Source organism: Enhydra lutris, unplaced genomic scaffold (assembly GCF_002288905.1).
Source record: "Enhydra lutris kenyoni isolate GAN:26980312 unplaced genomic scaffold, ASM228890v2 scaffoldscaffold113, whole genome shotgun sequence".
Classification (NCBI taxonomy): domain Eukaryota; kingdom Metazoa; phylum Chordata; class Mammalia; order Carnivora; family Mustelidae; genus Enhydra; species Enhydra lutris.
Genome location: NW_019154197.1, coordinates 186,631 through 205,921, shown reverse-complemented (window position 1 = coordinate 205,921; position 19,291 = coordinate 186,631). Strand labels below are relative to the sequence as shown.

The following is a 19,291-nucleotide window of genomic DNA, read 5'->3' as shown; positions in this document are numbered from 1 at the left end:
GGGGATGAATTAATTATTACTATGATGATTGCCAAATGATAATTTAAAAATCTTCATTATTCCTTCTGCTATTTATTAGTTGGCATTCTTCTGCAAGGAAAAGTTTCTTTCCATTCATTTATTTATAGATATAAGTAGGCAGCTACGGATTAATAGATATCTGTTTTATTCAATGGGTGACCATCATTACTATTATTATTATTTTGCGTCTCAAATTTTCCCAGATTTGCTCAGTGAGAATTCCTTTAATTTGGCTTCATGTACTTTTGATATGTCTCCATCATTCTTTTAATATTTCCTTCTTTTTCAGCACATTCAGTTCCAGGTTCATCCTGTATAGCCCATAATGGCCAAGAATCCTGGCTTCCTCTTGGTTGAGAATTATATTTAAAAAAACAAGAGGTAGGTGCTTGATGGGTTTGCTTAGGGCACCAATGTTTGCTAGTCTCTTAGTGGAAAGAGCTGAATAATACGTACACATACACCCATACATGCCCATCCTACATGCACGTTCCATCATATTTATTTTTATATTTATTTTATGTTTGTCTCTGTATTTTGAAAGCCATGAGTTCACACTGATACCTGTGATTCCAATCCCTAACACCCCTGGGGGTTCAGTTTTCTTCCTTTCCATATTTGTAATTCTTTTCTACAACATTAAGAAACCTGGCTCCCCTTGTTCTTATTATATTTCCTGATGGTATTAATTCCCCTTCATGTAACAATCTCTTGTCTCCATCGTGACCCCCTACACAGATGTCCTTCGTATCTAGCTTCGGCTCTGACAGCCTGATGTGGGGTCATCACTATCTCTCCAAACAGATCCTCTCCTTGCCCCACTTGGGGGCTCAACACTCCATACCAAGCACAGCTACCACCCCCTTCCCGGCATGGATGCCCTTCTCATCCCCTTCAGGCCCAAACTACATGGCGAGCTCACCCCACACTCCTCTGCCTGCTCACCACCACCCTCCCCCAACTCTTTTATTCTGAATTGTTTGAGAGGAATGGAAGGAACTTCACAGTTTTTAAGTTCAGGTATGACTGCCTCACTGGATGCTAGAAGTGGGTTATTAATAAATAAATCACAACTTCACTTTGACCTACATTACTCATGGGGGATTTGGTCTAAAATTGGGCATGTGGGTAATAAGAGATTTAAAGTCATAAAATATTCTGTCATAAGAACAGTGTCTAAATAAATCACAAGAAGTACATTCTGTACTTTCGTATTGAAATGTTAACTATCCTATTAGAAATGAAGTTCCCCAGAGAGAAATCATTGAAATGAGAACTGGGAACTGCCCTTCAAATTCAGTCTCTCTTTCATTTTCCAGTCCAGATAAGGACTGCTTTTCCAGACATCAGTCTGTTTGCCTAAAGGGGTTTACTTCCTGGGAGATCATATTATTTATTGATTGATTATATACCAGTGACTGTTAATGTATTTCATTAATAAACATTTACAAGTTCCCTTGTCTTTTTACTTTCTGAGGTGTCTGGGGGATTTCTATAAAAACATAACCATTGAGCAACAACAAAAAAGGTTTTCTTAAAGGCTGTATTCATAAGGAGCATTAGCCAACTGAATCTTACTTTTAGTATAATTAAGTAGCTTAATATAATACTTAAAATACTTAAAATAATACCAAATTTATTCTAGCAAAGGACTACTTTTTATTTTTGAAACAGAAGCTATTTTGGGAACTCATATTTTCAGTATTTAGCAACTATTTTAAAAAATATTTAGTTACTATTTATCAAGTACGTACTAAGCGTGCAGCACTGAGCTAGGGGTTAAGGGAGAACTCGAATTCATGATAATGGTAATAGCTCAAGTTTTTACAATGATAAAATGTCAATAATTATACTAAGTAGTTTACCGGATCATGCAATTTACTTTTCACAGCAATCAACCATCTGAGGTAGAGAATACTCTTTTTCCTATTTGTAGATGAGCATTTTGAGGTCCCGTGGAAAATTTTGCCTCTCATTCATTCACTCATTTGAAAGTATTTACTGAACACTTTCAAGGTGTTGGGACCATGTTTGGCTCTGGGGACCAAGTGCTAGACCAGAGACCATGGCACCATGAAGCCTACAGCTTAGCAGGGAAAGTGGTCACATTAAACATATGAGTACAATCAAGTGTGACAACTGTTGGCTAAACAGAGTGTGGGGTGTTGGGGGTACTCCGCCAGGCAAACAGAAGTCAGCTGGGTGTAGGGGTGAAGGGAGGTTTCTTTCTTTCTTTTTTTTTTTTTAAAGATTTTATTTATTTATTTGACAGACAGAGATCACAAGTAGACAGAGAGGCAGGCAGAGAGAGAGAGAGGGAAGAGGCTCCCTGCTGAGCAGAGAGCCTGATGCGGGACTCGATCCCAGGACCCTGAGATCATGACCTGAGCCGAAGGCAGCGGCTTAACCCACTGAGCCACCCAGGCGCCCCTGAAGGGAGGTTTCTAGGCAAGGAACCCATCATGTCTGTAACCGGTCACAACATTTAATAACACTGCACTAAGACACCCAGAGCAACTGTAGTTTCTTCCATTTGCCTCTGCTGTGCCTCTTTTTATGCCTCTACCTGCTGGCAGGGAGGGCAGGAAACCTTAGTCAGATCTAATAAACCTATAAAGTCCTTTCAGACAGAATCCAGTCTCCCTTGGATAAAACTGTCTGGTCCATCTCTCCAATGGCGTCCCTACTCCTTCCTCCCTCCTGAAGATGGGACCGTGTGTATAGGATGAGGAAGGGTCCTTGGGTGTGGAGGGTCACTAGCCGTGGGGACCACATACCCATGTGTCTGCCCAACTGGCCTCCCTGGCTGGTGCTGGCATCAGCTGAGCTTGCAGTCCACTCTCTGCATGTAGGCGGGCCTCCCTGGGCCTCCCTGGCAGACTCAGGCTCACGTGGGCTTCAGGGGCAGCTGAGAATACTTTGCAGTCTGGCTGTGCCTGCTGTTCAGACCAGCCCAGGTGATTTGCTCTGCGCCTCACTGCCCACGCTGAGCAACCCCTCTAGGAACTTCCCAGATCCTCAGTGACTTTTGGGCTTCTGGACACTAAGGGAAGGGTTTGGGGAAGCTCAACTTGAGTACTTCTACTGAACCACTTTATAGGTCCAGGTGTAAATGATAAGGACATTGCTCACTCCAGTCTGCAGCAGTGTCCTCTCTGGAACATGGATGACAATGGTGGGGAGTGTGTAGGTGACAGCCTCCTCCTGCCCTCGCTGTCAGCTTCACTTTTATAAATCTCATCTCACTCTCCTGCCTCTTTCTCTGTTTCATCTTTCCACAGTCTCCCTAGAATTGGAAAGGGTTCCCCTCTTCTTTCTGTTCTCGCTTGGGTGGAATACTTTGGGGTATCCCTGGAAATTTCCCCTGTATGCTAAAGACAAGACAAAACAATTCAGACAGACTTTCCTCAAGAGGTAGCCTGGGTCTTGCTACTCAGACAATCATAAGGCAAAAGCCTACGCAAGGGCTGGTGGAAGGCAATGACCAGAATACTGAGCAAGACCGGGCCAGGATCAGCTACACTTTCCGAAAGGGTCCCCCCAGGTTACAGTGCAGAGAATGGATTGGAAGAAAGGAAGAAAGACTGGACGTAGGGAGTTTAGGGAAGTAAAGTGGAGGAGGTCTGGTGGCCAGGACTAGAGAGAAGCCAGAGAAGTGGAGTCTGGGGACACATGTAATAGAGCTTCGGACTAGTTGTAGATGTGGGAGGCGAAGGGGAAGAAAGACTCGAATAAGCCTAAGATTTCTGACTTAAGCAACGAAACCAGACTGCTGACTTTTTTGAAGAGAAGAAACTCCAGATATGAAGCAGATTTCTGGGGATGGCTGAGGTGGTGAAGCTCCACTGGGACATTCTGAGGACTGGCAGGCATCTGGGCACAGTCCTTCGGGAGCCAATAACGAGTTCACTGTTGATTTTGTGAGGTGAGAAGTTCAAATAAAAGGTATCCTAAAACGCTTTACTCCCAGCTGCAGCCTTCCCTGAACCTTTGATTTCAACATTACATGAGGACATCTGTTTTCAGCGTAAATTCTGCCGGTTGTGGTTTATCCCATCTGGCCCCTTCTGCCCTTGAGGAGTTTCACTAGGCTTGCAACTCCTCCCCCCAGGTTTTAATTCCTTTGAAAACCAACAAATGGTTTTAGGCAAACTGAATCCAAGTCCTCTTACCGCGGAGAACAGAAATATAAGCATTATCTTATATGCAAATAATAGCATTTTCGTATCCGGCGCTGTGAACACACGGAGTAGGTGACTGGCCCTCTTTCCTAACTGTTGCTGAAAATAAAGTCTGTAACTCAGTTCATCCAGAACCAAAGCCCTCCCTTTGTCAGTTTCCCAACTTACAATTATTTACAAAGGTATCACATAAAAGGTCACTTTATTAATTATCTAGGCATATGATTTTAATCTCGGCTACTTTGGAGGGTGTCCCAAGAAGGTGCATTTCTCAAAGCTACTTGGTTTATCAGTTTTTCTTACATGACTGAAGAGAATGACCCTTCGTATGGAGAAAGGTAAAGGGTTTTGTTGTTCTTTTCCACTTTGGGCACAAGTTGCTGTTAGTATACTAACGCAGCCAGACTGTTCAAACACACAGCTCTGAGCTCAACCAGCAACGCAGACTAGCTGCATCCCAGCTGTTCATCAGAAATTCACTGTCCAGCTCACTGTTGCTCAGCAGTTTTTGAAAGCTCAATTGAGGAAAAAAAAAAAAAAAAAGGAAGGTACATGCATGGCTGTTTGAAGGACATGCGATTCATCAGCTCCTCTCTAGATGCTCTGAAATTCATTCTGGGGTTAGCCAGATGAACAGGGAGCTACACACTCAAACATTAAACTCAATTAACTTCCACCTTCCCTAAGCTTGTTTCCAAAATGCAAACTGAAGTAATATTCATTCATTCAACTATTACTCCCTGAACTACTACACCCAAAGCATTAGGTCTACAAAATAGAATAAGACAAAATGCTACTTCTGAAAGACCCTGTCTGTTTACATTTCTAAGTATTTTTATCAAAGGAAAAGGACCTAATAGATAATAAAAGTCCTATGAGATAATCACAAAATGGGAGGAGTATCAAGAGTAAAGAAGCACCAAGAGGAACACCTTCCCCAGTCAGAGTAAGGGAAAGGTGACTGAAGGACACTCAACACGGAGATGTTCTAGAATCATGCGGCCCACTGTCCTGGGAGCAGCGCGCTCACAGGAATCCAATGGGAGGAGGTGTGGGAGGACACAGTCACACCACTAAGTAACCACCCAGATGAACAGGGGACAACTGATGCGCTGTCCTTTGGCTAAGACACAGAAACCCGTCTGGCTTAGTAAATACGGAAATGTATTTTCCCACGTGACAAAAGTTCCAGAGTTAGGGCAGGTGCCAGAATCCGTTAATTCGGTGGCTCAATTCTACCATGGAGGACCCTTGTTCTTCCTGCCTCTCAGCTCTGCCTCTCCCAGGACAGCTGTCCTCTCGGGACAGAGCAGCTCAGGACGGAGCAAGATAGATGGAGCAAGATGGCCGCAGCACGTTCACATATGGCAGCAAGACAGATGGGAACCTGAGAAAGAAAGAGACCACCTCTCCCCGTGCCTCCTTAGGACGGAAACAATTTTCCTAGAGACCTTTGAAGGTTTCCCCTCTTGCCTCAAAATGCTGCATTTGGACCCATGCCCATTTGTAAAGCACCTAATAAGGGCTGTGGGACTACCACACAGGCCTAATGTAATCATTTGGGGGGCTGTCAATTTTAGACCATTGATCACGCCGACTGCTACTGTGGTGTTTTGGGCACAAGCTCACTGGCTTGAAGAGTCACCCTTTCTTCTGGGAATCTCTCACTGACCATATTCACAAAAAAAATCTCTAACTTTCCTACCCCAGTGGAATACTGTTTTTTTTCTCCACTTTCAATGCCTAGAAAGCGAGACTCATGGAAAATGATCAAATTTTTATCATAACTACTCATTTTACAGAAAACTCACCCATTTTCAGCAACACTTACCAAAGTCTACGAGTTTGACTCCACCTTCAGTGGTCAACAGAATGTTATTTCCTTTTACATCACGGTGGATGGTTTTGTTGTTATGCAAATGCTGAAGTCCCTAAGGGGTGGGAAACACAAGACTTTTAAAGAAAGCATCAAACAACATTTTTCAGAGGGTGGCATTTGTGCACAATCAATTGGAAATACATGTCAAAATTAACACTCAAATAGTCTTAAAATGTTTCGCAATGAGTAAGTCAAATCAAAGTACCTCATTTCTGCTGTGGAGTTTATAAAAATTCATAAACTAGAGCACCCTCTTCCTTAACTCTTATCAAATACTTCATTAAAAATGTGTTGATCTCAGTAGATGAAACATTCTGTATATTTATTTTAAATAATGGCAAATAAAAACCAATTAGTAAAAAAGACACAGTATCTGCCTTCATCACAATCAGTCTCGGAAGTATAGGTAGGACATCAGAATTCAGGGTTCTGTTAACATATAAGGAGGGTAGGTTTCTAATAAAACAAGGAAGTAGTAATGCCAAACATTTCAGATTCTGTCCATACTCTTGCATCAATCAATACTAAGGCAGTGATATTTTTCTAAAATTAGGATCCACGTTTTTTATTGAACGGTGACTGCCTCATAATTAATGCGTGACCAATTTAAATTGCCTTACCAATAGTGCTTCATGTAAAATATAGGCAATTACGGGTTCACTCATTCTTTGGCCCCTCTTCAGAAATCCCTTCACAAGATCAGCTACTGATCCTCCATTGCACAGCTATAAAGGAATATTCCAAGATATTAAAATGGATATGACATTTTAAGTACTTGCTCTAAAAGGTTTTCTGAAAACATTTTTTTGAAACTGTCTCGATGTTTTGTTTCAAATGATTACTCTCATCATCTTTATGGCTTCATAAATGAATGTGTAAATTGTACTAATGTGCAATTAATTATTAGAAAACAGTTTTCATGTGAGTTACTTTTTAGAGAAGCCCTGGGCTTGATTTTTAAATTCAAGGAGAATAATTATGATTCCACAAACTAGTCCCCAATTTTAGCATCTAGGGCTTAAAAAAAAAAGTAGTCTTGATTTCTGATTGTTTCATTAATAGTGCAAAAAAGACCTCAATACAAGGATATATACTATTTTGTATATACATTCATTAAAAACATGACCCCCGTTATGGCAAAATTGCAGAATGCATTAAAATAAGGACTACAAATAACATTTCAGGTAACTCTTCTAAATATGCTTCTCAGGCTCTTTAGTTTCCTTCCACCCCACCCCACAAAAGTAGGGGAATCTAAGTGAAAAAACAAAAGGGAAGACCACGGTAAAGGATTTTTCATACGAAGGTTCTCCATAGCTAGGTACACAGAAAACTTTCAAAAGACCTACAGATTTGCAGAACAGAGAAGCACCAGTATTAGCCCTGGAATACAAGAGGGGCGATAATTAGGTAAATGGTTCCAGTGAAGCTTGGACCCCATTGAGTACTTGATCTTTTAATCTCTGACCCTTTAGCCTCTACCTTCTGCCCTGATTCTCCTCTGGGGCTCTGGTCCATGGTCTGACCCTGACCTTTCATCCTCCTCTCCTGCCTGCCTTTGTTACCCACCAGTGCCTGGGAGCTAAAAGCCATAATTTCCCTGACTCTCTAACCTAAATAGAGGCAGAGAAAATAGGTCAGAGGACATCGTAAACCCCTGGCATCCTAGTTTGAAATAATGAACACATTTTCTCCCCAACTTTTTCATAACATGGTAATTCGATTTTATTGGATGCCCAACACTTCTGATACATTATGGATTAGGTAATCATAGTTCAAATGTGTTAAGTGCATACTTTGTGCCAGGGACATTTCTAATCCATTCACATGAGTTACCTCTATACCTCATCTCTCCCTAAATAGGGTATGATCTTCTCCGTATTAAAGATTGGGAAAGTGAGACACAAAATGATAAAGTAACTCGCAAAAGATCATGCAGTAGTGACAGAGCTAAGAGAGGCACTTGGACAGTCTGATTCTAGAATGGAGCCTTCACACTTAGCCAATTTGCAGCTCATGTCTTTCTAATTCAAAGAAAACTTCTTTCAGCTCAGAGAGGAGCCCCAGCATTCCCAAACCTGCATTTTTTTCTGCATCAGGAAGGGGAACAATGTTTCGTGGGACAAACAAAGACCCTTGTTGTCTAGGCAGCCAGAGAACAGGGTCACCCTGCCCCCATTGTGGCCTAGCATGACTGGCTCAAAAAATTACTCAAAATTGAAAAGAAATTCAAAATTCTTTCAATTGCATGGCACTTTCAAAGAATCAAGTTTTAGGGGTGCTGGGGTGGCTCAGTTGGCTAAGTGTCTGACTCTTGATTTCAACGCAGGTCATGATCTTGGGGTCATGAGATCAAGCCCCGCATGAGGCTCTGTGTTGGGTGTGGAACCTTAAGATTCTCTGTCTCTCTCTCCTTCTGCCTCTCCCCTGCTTGTTCTCCTTCTCTCAGAAGAAAGAAAGAAAGAAGAAAAGTAAAGAAAAAGTACCAAATTTTAGGGCCGGTTTTAAAATATCTAAAAATCACTGTGGAGAAACTAAATGTCCTTTGCAATTTCTCCAAAGTGTGGCTTCTTTTTGGCTGCATCTTCTGGGGCTGACTATTATGTTAACGCAAGAGGAAATAGCTGGAAAGTTGCGGGGCGGGGAGTGGGGGGGGAGGGATAAAGGAACCCTAAAGAATGTGCAGGAAATAAAATAAAAAATGAAATACAGGAAGAACTAATGCAACCTTGTAATTCACACTGAGCAGTTTAAATTTTATTTTCTCTAGTCAACTTTTATTTCAGTTGTTTTTCCCATTGAGTCAAGGTTAGAATACAGGATTTCTTTATAATAAATTCTCACTTTGTTTTTTAAAATGAGGTATATTGAGATATAATTTACATAAAATAAATTTAACCCAATTTAACTGAAATTCTGAGTTTTGACAAGTGCATTCATCATCTAACCGCTACCACAATCAAGATACAGAAAAAATTCAGGACATAAAAATCTTCCTTGTGTTTCTTTGTAGTCAAACCCCTACCCAGCCCCTGGAAACCACTAATCTGTTTTCTGTCCCCATGGCATCACCTTTGCAATACTGTCATAGAAACTGAGTCATAAGGTTGAAGCCCATTGAGTCTGATTTCTTTGACTTTACCTAATGCATCTAAAATTCATCTCTATTGAGTATTTCTTTTCTAGAAATTTTTTTAGAATTTTCTAGAATATTGAATATTCTAGAAAAGAATATTTCTTTCCTAATGTTTTAATGTTCATTCCTTTTTTGTTTGTTTGTTTTAGAGAGAGGAGTGTGAGAGAGCATGAGTGGGGAGAGCGGCAGTGGCGGGGGGAGAGATTCTCAAGCAGACTCCACACTGCCCAGCCTGATGTGGGGCTCAGTCTCATGACCGAGAGATCATGACCAGAGCCAAAATCAAGAATACGATGCTCAACCAACTGAGCCATCCAAGTGCACCACTGTTCATTACCTTTTTGATGCTGAATATTCCATTGAATATTCCATTGAACAGATAAGCCACTGTTTGTTTATTCACTAACTGAAAGACATTTGAGGTATTTCTAATTTGGGGCCATTATGACCAAAACCATTGTAAACATTGCATACAGGTCCTTACATGAATATACTTTTCATTTCTCTTGGGTAAGTACCTAGGACAGGGGACTGTTGAGTCCTATGAGTCATATGTTTAACCTTCTAAGCATCATCCAAACTATTTGTCAAAGTAGCTATCCCATTCTGCATTCCCACTAGTGGTGTAATATACTTTAAATGCATATTGTTAAGAACAATCCACAATCATTTGAGCTAAAACTGACAGCCCAAGACTGAAAAACTCTGCATTAAAGAGATTAAATAACAGTTACCAAGATTATACATTAAGTCTTGAATTATTACATGGGAAAATATATTATTTACATGGAAAAATAATAATGAGCAAGTACTGTGGAATACCATAGATGGACTGGTAACATCAAGTTGGAAGGGAAAAAAGGAAAAGATTTAAAGACAGGCTAGAATCTGCCCTTGAAGATGTTGACAAGTTTTCTCCTGCTGTTCTGGTGTACTGACTTTGGTTACGGTGTCTTCTGCAATTCAGAAGTGTACTTTGGGGAGCGGCGGATTCAAATTTATCAACTTTTTTCTTAATGTTCCCTGTTTTACTTGGTCATGCTTAGAAGAAAGGCTTTTCCCTAAACTAAGATCATTACAACATTTTTGTGTTTTCTTTTTATGATTTTATGTCTTTTAACATATTTTGATCTTTATTTCACTTACAGTATTTTATTTTTTAATTTATTTCCTTTCTTTAAAGACTTATTTATTTCAGAGAGAGAGAGAGCAGGGGAGGGGCAGAGGGAGAGGGAGAAAAGGAATCTTAAGCAGGTTCCATGCCCTACGTGAAATTGACACTTGACCTGAAATCAAGAATCGGACTCTCAACTGACCGAGCCATCCAGGTGGCCCTCACTTCCAGGGTTTTAAATGTGTAATATTGAGTTTGTTTCCAGTAGACAGTCTGCTACTGGATGTGATGTCACCATTGCTATACTCTGCATTCCAGTGAATGCCTGGGCCTTTCTCTAGATTATCTACGAAATTCCTCTGATTTCTCTGTTCTTGTGAAGTATCAACTTGTTTTAAAGCCTGTTTTAAAGCTTGTTTAACAGTTGGTTTATCAAATAAGTCATCTCTTATTATCTTTCCAAAAATTTCTGGGCTCTTCCTGCACATGTACTCTTCTAGATGAAATTCAGAACCAGCTTCTCAAAGACAGGACTATAAATAATTTGAATAGCACAATAAATTAATTGTTTCAATAATGTAATTATTTCATACGACATTTGAAAAAGAATGATCATTGATTGGTTGAAACTTTTAACCATATGAAGATAGAATGACCAAAATTTTAAAAAAATGACCAATTACCAATCAATGACTAAAAAGTTAAAAAAAAAAAAAAAGAAAGAAAAGGAAACTTCTAAAGTGGGGAGGATTTTAAAAGCCCACTAAAATCCTTAAATTACAGATCAAAAAGAAAAAGAAAACTCCAAAACATTATTTGAGTTTAATATATGGAAGGACTAGAGTAAATTAAAGAGAATAAATAAATTATGAAAACCAGATATTCGTGTTTTACTTCCAGATAATGTGAATTTGAGATAACAGAAGCTTTATTTTTTCATTTAAATCTTTTACTGTACTGTTTGCTATATATTGTGATTATTAATAATATACATACAATTTGTTTTCAGAAGTATTATTTAAAATAAATATCCAAATACTTGCAGCTTTTAAAATATCTAGTTTATGATACTTAGGTTTTATTAAAAATCCAAGCCCAGTCTAACCATTTGCATACCATCATTGCTTTTCCAGGGTTTCATTAAATAATTAGTGCCTGGTTAGAGAGTGCACTTGAACTAAAAATATTTGGTGCCTACTACATGCATGACCCTATGACAGCTATTGACGGTCTACCTCAAGTTGAGAGTCTTGAAGACTTCTTGATGAGGGACAAAACTGGTCCCTTACCACTGCTTAGCATGGACCTTCTATCAGCACCCTTCCATGGGAGCATCTAGTCTGTTTTCAATGTTCACCTGGGCCTCACCTTCCCAAGATCGTAAACACTACCCTCACAGGAAAAGAGAGATTAAAGTACAAAGACCAAAAATAACTCCTGTTTAGAAACCAGGAAGAAAAGAGACAACAAAACAACATAAAATTGCAAAGGGATGGAAAGTAACAATGAAATCAGAGACAGAACTTCCCCAAAGTACAGAGACTCTGATGTGCGATATTTTTATCAGGAGGTCTCATTCTCCATCTGGGAGTAGTGTTAAGGTGGGAAACGAAGAGAAAGGGGAAAATGCCTTTTTCTTTTGTGTACCTACTTTGCAAAGGATAGGTACCTCAGATTTTATATCTTCTAGTATTTATAGCTCCAAAAGTTAGAGTGTGTAAATCTAGACGCCTGCCCTTTGAAGTCATAAAATTCCCATTTTACATAGCTTGAGGCACAGACATTTTGCCCACTTACTTGTTGATTCATTTTATTTTATTTTTTTTTATTACTTATGCTGAAGAAAAAAACTGCCTCCAAATAGTCTTTTTTTAAGAGGTTAATGACAGAGAAAATCACAAATATTTTTAAATTGAAAATCCTCCCCCTCGTGGAATCTATGCTGGTTCTCTGCTTGACTATGGTCATGCCTGCTGGTAGGGGAAATTACTGCATGAGGCTTTGTGTGGACCTTGACCAAGAGGAATTGAAGATGTGGACGATTCCCTCTTTTTGGATCCTGCCCAATGCCTCCTACCCATGTTCTGTACAGAGAATAGCAAAGTTTGTTTCTCTGGCTGCTGTGGTTTGGTCTCTAGGATAGAAAAGAGTCTTCTGAATGAAGGTTTAAGAAAGTAGGTTGAAATGAAAGCCCAACGGGGGAAGAGGGCAAATATAACAAACATGGAAATTATGAAACAGACTATAGGTGCCAAATGTCAATAAACCACAAATGAATGTGTTGTTGAACTATTCCTAAAGATGCTCGAAATGAAACAGCACCATGAATTCTCAAAACCTCACTTAGAATTACTGGTATTTCAAATACCAATACTCTTGGTGAAATATGCTTTTGCTCAACTAGCACAAAATACCTTTCTTTCATATAAAGAAAAGTAAAAACAATAAATTTTAAATCGAAGTGTACTTGTTTTTAAATGATCATGAAGGATTAAATATATAAAATGATGTTTCTGAATTAGGCAATACATCATTAAAAATGAAATTGACCTTAGGTTTTCCTTTAAAAAGAACTGCATCCAGATGAATGGTCATATTTAGCTTATGCAATTCTTAAATCGCCAACATAAACTAAGATGGGGACCTGTAATGGGGGACTGAAAACCCTTAAGGATAGTTTTGAAACACAATGCTATCAGGAGCCCTTAGTGTTCTTTAATCAAAAAAAACTGAAGTATAATTTTCTTAAACCAGAGTTACACTAATAACAGAGCAGCACTAAAAATGAATTCTCTAATCAGGCTACAGTCGAACATTTTAAAAAACAATCTAAATCAAAAGGGATGAGATTCTATAAACAGACCATTACAACTAACTTCCAAAGACAGCCTTTATAAGTTTTCTAAATGTATTGTGTCTACATGATGTTTGGAAAGCATATATTTCTACTCAAATTTCTGAAAGAAGGCTACTAATTTCTATAATTGGCATTTCTGACCTTTGCCATTTTTCAATTTTTTTCATTATTGGATCTGTTTCTGGATTCTTTATTTATTGCATTCATCTATCTAGCTTTTCCTGCAACAATATCCACCATATTAATAACTATAGCTTTTTAACAAGAATTATATTTTCTCAGGCAAGTCTTTGTGATGTCAATTTTTTTTTCATTCATTCTGGGAATGCTCTAAGGCCATATATAGTCTTAAGACCATATTCTGTGGGAGGCCACAAAAGCAGAAACTTGTATTCTCTAAAACTCATTTCTAATTTTCACTTTGCTCATCAACATTCGTGTTTGAATATTTTTGTAGAAACCAGTCTTAGGGAATGCCTACAGGTGAAACTTGGATTATATGGGTTCATGTGTAACATTAGAAGACACCGTTGTACCATATGCAAAGTAGCTGTGCCATTTCATGTTGCCTAAGCAAAATGAAGAGTTTGATGGACCCCACAATCTCACCAATATTCTGTTTTATTAGTCTGTAATTATAGTCACTTTTAGTGGATGTGTAGCACAGTGTGATTGTGGTTTTAATTTAAATTTTACCAAAGATATTGAATATATTATATATATGCTTTTGTGAAGACTTCAAGCTTTTTACTTATTTTTTAAAAATTTGGGTAGATGCACTTTGTTAGGTGAAATTTCCATCTATTCCTCATGTGCTGAAAGTGTCTTATCACAAAGGGGTATTGAATTTTGGCAGGTGTTTTCCATGATTTTTTTTTCTTTGATTCTTCTAATGCAGTGATTTGTAATGCAGAAAATTGTAATTTTTTATTAACATTTTAGTAAACTTGTGTGCTAGGGACAGAGCCCATTTAATCATGATCTATTAACATTTTCATATATGTTACTGAATTTGTTAATATTTTACGAAGGACATTTACATATATAGTTATGTGGAATGTTAGAATATAGTTTTCTTTTTTTGTAATATCTTCACTTTCTTTTGTCAGTATAAAGCTGTCCTCATAGATGAGTCAACAAGACTGATTCTTTCTTAAAGATGTCATAGGATTGGTTTTTCCCCCTGAATGGAATTGTGAAGAACTCTGTGGACCTATTCCCCCATGAAACAACAAGAACTGGTAAAAATTTAAAAATAAACAACCATTTAATGTCTTCAGAAATTGTTATAAGGACATATAGCAAATAAAGAAACATTGGAGAACAAAACTCAATCTTGGTAAGAATAGTTAGAGTCTGTGGCAACCGAACCACCCTGCTGTTCTCACCCCCAACCAGGGCATAGTGACAAAAGCTCTACTCAGCATGAACATAACCAAGAAGATAGGGTGCTCTTCCCATCAGTTCCTGAATGGGAGGTCTATGGTATCTTTTTTGGGAGGGGCAGACCACCAGCATTTCTCACCCCTTACCCAACTTTGTGCTACCAAGCCAGCTACAGAGTCCACCTTCCTAATCCACAGTGCTGCTTCTCAAACAGGATGAGATGGGCCACTCTCCAAGACATGCTGCCAGTTCCAGAACAGTGGCTCAGATATTTAGCCCAGGGAGAGAGGCAGGCCACAAAAACAGAGAGCTCCAAGGTTGGACCTGACATCTGAGAGAGAGTGGGGAAGATCAAGCCTAAGGATTTTCTTGAAAACAGTGGAGGCTTTGGAAATTATAAGGAGGCAGGTAACTCCATGAGAACAAGTAGGTAACCACAGACCAGCTAGCTTAACAGATTCAAGGAAAGAAACAGCTAAGAATAACTCTCTTGGGGTCAGAAAAATCTCAAAGGACTCACCTCAAAAAGCACCCAGGCATAGACCCAAATTAATTAGATCAGACTGGGAAGTAATTTTTGCCCCAGGACATTGTTGAAAACAATAGAGGAATCAGCTGGCAATTAGTGGAGCCTAATAACTGAGTGTTCACCATAGAGACAGAAAGCCTTCTAGAAAGATCAGGGAAGGAGAGGTGTAAAGCACTGTTAAACCCATTGCCATCTGAGGGTGACTGCACAGGCCCAAAGCGTACCCTCTGAGAAGGAACATCAGAGGCTTCATACCATGGGGGATAAGCCAAGTTACTAAACAAACAAGCAAACAAAAAAATAAGCTTCCCCTTATCAGTATCTAGAAGTCCTATAATACATTAAATATATGACATAGAATATCCAGTTTTTAATCAAAAAAATTATGATATGCAAAGAAACAGAAAAGTGTCATTCATACACACAAAAAAGAGCAGGCCACAGAAACTGCCCATGAGAGAGCCCAGATGATGAACTCAGTAGACAAAGACTTCAAAGTAGGAATTATAAATATGTTCAGAGGATTAAAGAAAATCATGCTTTAAGAAGTGAGGAATGGTATGATGATAATGTCTCATCAATAAAAAATATCAATAAAGAGATGGAACTCATAAAAAAAGAACCAAATGAAAGTTCTAGAGACGAAAATTATATTACAGTAATGTATATGATAAATTCAACAGGGGACCTCACCAGTAGATTTGAAATGGCAGAAGAAAGAACCCGCAAACTTGAAGTTAGATTGATAGAGGTTATGAAATGTGAGAGAAGATAGAAATAAGATAAATGAACAGTTTCAAGGAAATGTATGTATGCCCATATAAATGTATGGGTAGGCCAGAAGAAAGAAAGAATAAGGAGCAGAAAAAAATAGTGCAAGAAACAATAGCTGAATCTTCCCAAGTTTGATAAAAACAGTATTATTCTATACATCCAAGAAGCTCAATGAACTCAAGCAGAATAAACACAAAGAGATCCATAGTCAGATAAAATAAAAATAGCCTAAGCGTGCCTGGGTGGCTCAGTGGGTTAAGCCGCTGCCTTCGGCTCAGGTCATGATCTCAGGGTCTTGGGATCGAGTCCCGCATCAGGCTCTCTGCTCAGCAGGGAGCCTGCTTCCCTCCCTCTCTCTGCCTGCCTCTCTGTCTACTTGTGACCTCTCTCTGTCAAATAAATAAATAAAATCTTAAAAAAAAACAAAAAACAAGATTCTCTCTAAAAAATAAATAAATAAATAAAAATAAAAATAGCCTAAGATTAAAAACAAAAAAGAGTATCTTGAAAATAATAGGAGAAAATTAATTGTTATGGGAAAAAGAACCCCAATAAGATTAACTGCTGACTTCTTATCAGGAACTACTGAGCCCAGAAGGGAGAAGGAAGATATACTCCAGGGGCTCAATAAAAAATATCTGTCCACCAAGAGTCTTATATCCAGCAAGAATATCTTCAAAATTAAAGAGGAAATTAATACATTGCTATGTAAACAAAATCGAGATAATTTGTTGCTAGCAGATCCAACTTATAAGAAATACCAAAGAAAGTTCTTTAGGATTAAAGCAAGTCATCACAGAGAGTTATTTGAAACCACATTAGAAAATAAAGAGCATTAGAAAAGGTAATTATTTTTTTTAATTTTTTATTTTTTAAAGATTTTATTTATTTATTTGACAGACAGAGATCACAAGTAGACAGAGAGGCAGGCAGGGGTTGGGAGGGAAGCAGGCTCCCCACTGAGTGGAGAGCCCAATGCGGGGCTCGATCCCAGGACCCTGGGATCATGACCTGAGCCGAAGGCAGAGAGGCCTTAACCCACTGAGGCACCCAGGTGCCCCAGTAAAGGTAATTATATTATCATAAAAGACAGTATACATGCTTGTTACTTTTTCCTTAACTGATTTAAAAAGCAATCCTATAAAACAATATGTACACAATTGTATTATTTGGTCTACAGTATATAGAAATGCAATATGTTTGACAGTAAGAGCACTAAAGAGGTGGGCTGGAAGAAAGTTGGATTGATGTGATGATACCAGAGGGTAACTGGAATTCACAGGAAGAAATGAAGAGAACTGAAAATGTTAAGTGAGAAAGTTAATATAAAAAACTCTATGATTATACACTTGCTGTCCTTTCTTCTCTCAACTTTGCCAAAATACATAAAATTAAATACAGTAGTTATGAAAATTATTGTACCATTTATGTGAAATGTATAATAATGATAGTTGTAAAAATGAGTAAGACAGACTAGAAATATACAGGAAGAATAATTTCTGTATCTCTCTGGAATTTAGTTGGTATAAATATTTGATAGAATTTACCAGTGAAGAAACTGGGTCTGGTATTCTCTTTATTTTTTATGGGAAGCATTATGAATTAAGTTTCTTTTATTTTTTTTTAAGATTTTATTTATTTATTTGACAGACAGAGATCACAAGTAGGCAGAGAAGCAGGCAGAGAGGGGGGTGGGAAGCAGGCTCCCTGCTGAGCAGAGAGCCCAATGCGGGGCTCGATCCAAGGACCCTGAGATCATGACCTGAGCTGAAAGCAGAGGCTTTAACCCACTGAGCCACCCAGGCGTCCCAGTTTCTTTTATTAATATAAAGCTATTTACGTTTTCTACTTCTCATATCAGTTTTATAGTTTGTGTCTTTCAAGGACAACATCAGATAATCAGTTGCCAAATTTATTAACGTAAAGTTGTTTGTGGGGCAGCTTGGTGGCTCAGTGAGTTAAGCGTCTGACTTTTGGTTTCAGCTCAGGTCATGATCTTGTGGTCATGAGGTGGAGCCCCACAACAGGCTCTATGCTCAGTGTAGTCTGTTTCAGATTCTCTCTCTCCTTTCCTCTCCCCCCACACCCCACTTGCATACCTTCTGTCTCTAATATATGAATCAATAAAAAATCTCCAAAAAATAGAAAGTTGTTCATTACATTTCATTACTATCATGCTAATGTCTATAGATACAATAGTGATTTCCCTATTTGATCCCTAAAATTGGCAATTTGTACGTCATCAATTTTTTCTGGATCTATCTAGAGATATTTGTCCAGTTTATTAATGACTTCCAAAGAACCAACTTTTGCTTTCATTTTCTCTGTTTTTGTTCATTTTCTATTGATGCTTATTATTATCTTCATTATTTATTTTCTTCAGCTTCCACTGGATTTCATTTGCTTTGATTTCTTTAGCATCTTGAGGTAAAAAATGACAAACTGGCATTGAACCTTTCTTCTTTTCTAAAATAAGCATTGAAAGGAAGTATAAATGTCCATCTAGCCACCGCCTAACTGAATCTCAGAACTTTGATATGTCATGTTTCCATTACCATTTCAAACTATTTTCTCATTTTCCTTAAAATTTCCTCTCTGAACTAAGGGTTACTTTTGAAGTACATGGTCTAATTTCTAAATATTTGGGAGTTTTTCTGATATCTTCATTTTTAATTTAATTCTCTTATGGTCAGGCAATATATTTGTCATGATTTCACTATTTTTAAATTTGTTGAGATTTGTTTCATAGTCCAGTAAACTCAAGTGTTCTTTGTTATACTGATTTTCTACTTATTCTTTAAATTACTGGGGATAGAATGTTGACTTTTCTATTTAACGTTGTGAATATATTGGGCTCCCTGCTTGGCAGGGAATCTGCCTCTTCCCCTCCCTCTCCCTCTCCCTCTGTGTGCTCACTCTCTCTCTCTCTCTCTCAAATAAATAAATACATCTAACGGAATATGTCCATTTCTTTTTTCAATTCTAATAGTTTCTGTTTCATGTATTTTAAAGCCTTGTTATTGAGTACATATTAAAGCTTAAGTACATTTGACCTTCTTTTGTTTTTAACTTGTCTATTCCCTCCCTCTCTCTGTTTCTCTGTATACTTCAAGTGTTTGTATTTGGTCTTGCTTTTCATCCAATTTGACCATTTCTGCCTTTGAAATGTAGAGTTTAGACTATTTCCATTTAATGTAATTACAAATCAGGTTAGGCTTAAGTCTACCATTTCCTATTTTTTTCTGTTTTTCTTTTAATCTTCTTTTCCTATTTTCCTACTTTCTCTGGTTTGAATGTTTGTAGTATTCCATTTTATCCTCTATTGGCCTATTAGCTATACTTACTCATTTTATTTTTTTTTTGTGCTTGCTTTAGTGTTTCCAATATGCCTCTTTAACTTATTACAGTCCCCTT

At 38.2% G+C, this 19,291-nt stretch overlaps 1 protein-coding gene across 1 annotated transcript in view; it reads right to left on the bottom strand.

The window, feature by feature from the left end:
• LOC111139708 (myosin IIIA) overlaps positions 1-19,291 on the bottom strand; it is a 240,851-nt gene that overhangs the window by 195,020 nt on the left and 26,540 nt on the right. Inside the window, exons 4-5 of the mRNA XM_022492055.1 lie at positions 6,702-6,806; positions 6,034-6,133 (exon numbers count right to left, since the gene is read on the bottom strand). Coding sequence (XP_022347763.1) covers positions 6,034-6,133; positions 6,702-6,806 — 205 coding nt within the window. The remainder of the gene's footprint in view (positions 1-6,033; positions 6,134-6,701; positions 6,807-19,291) is intronic.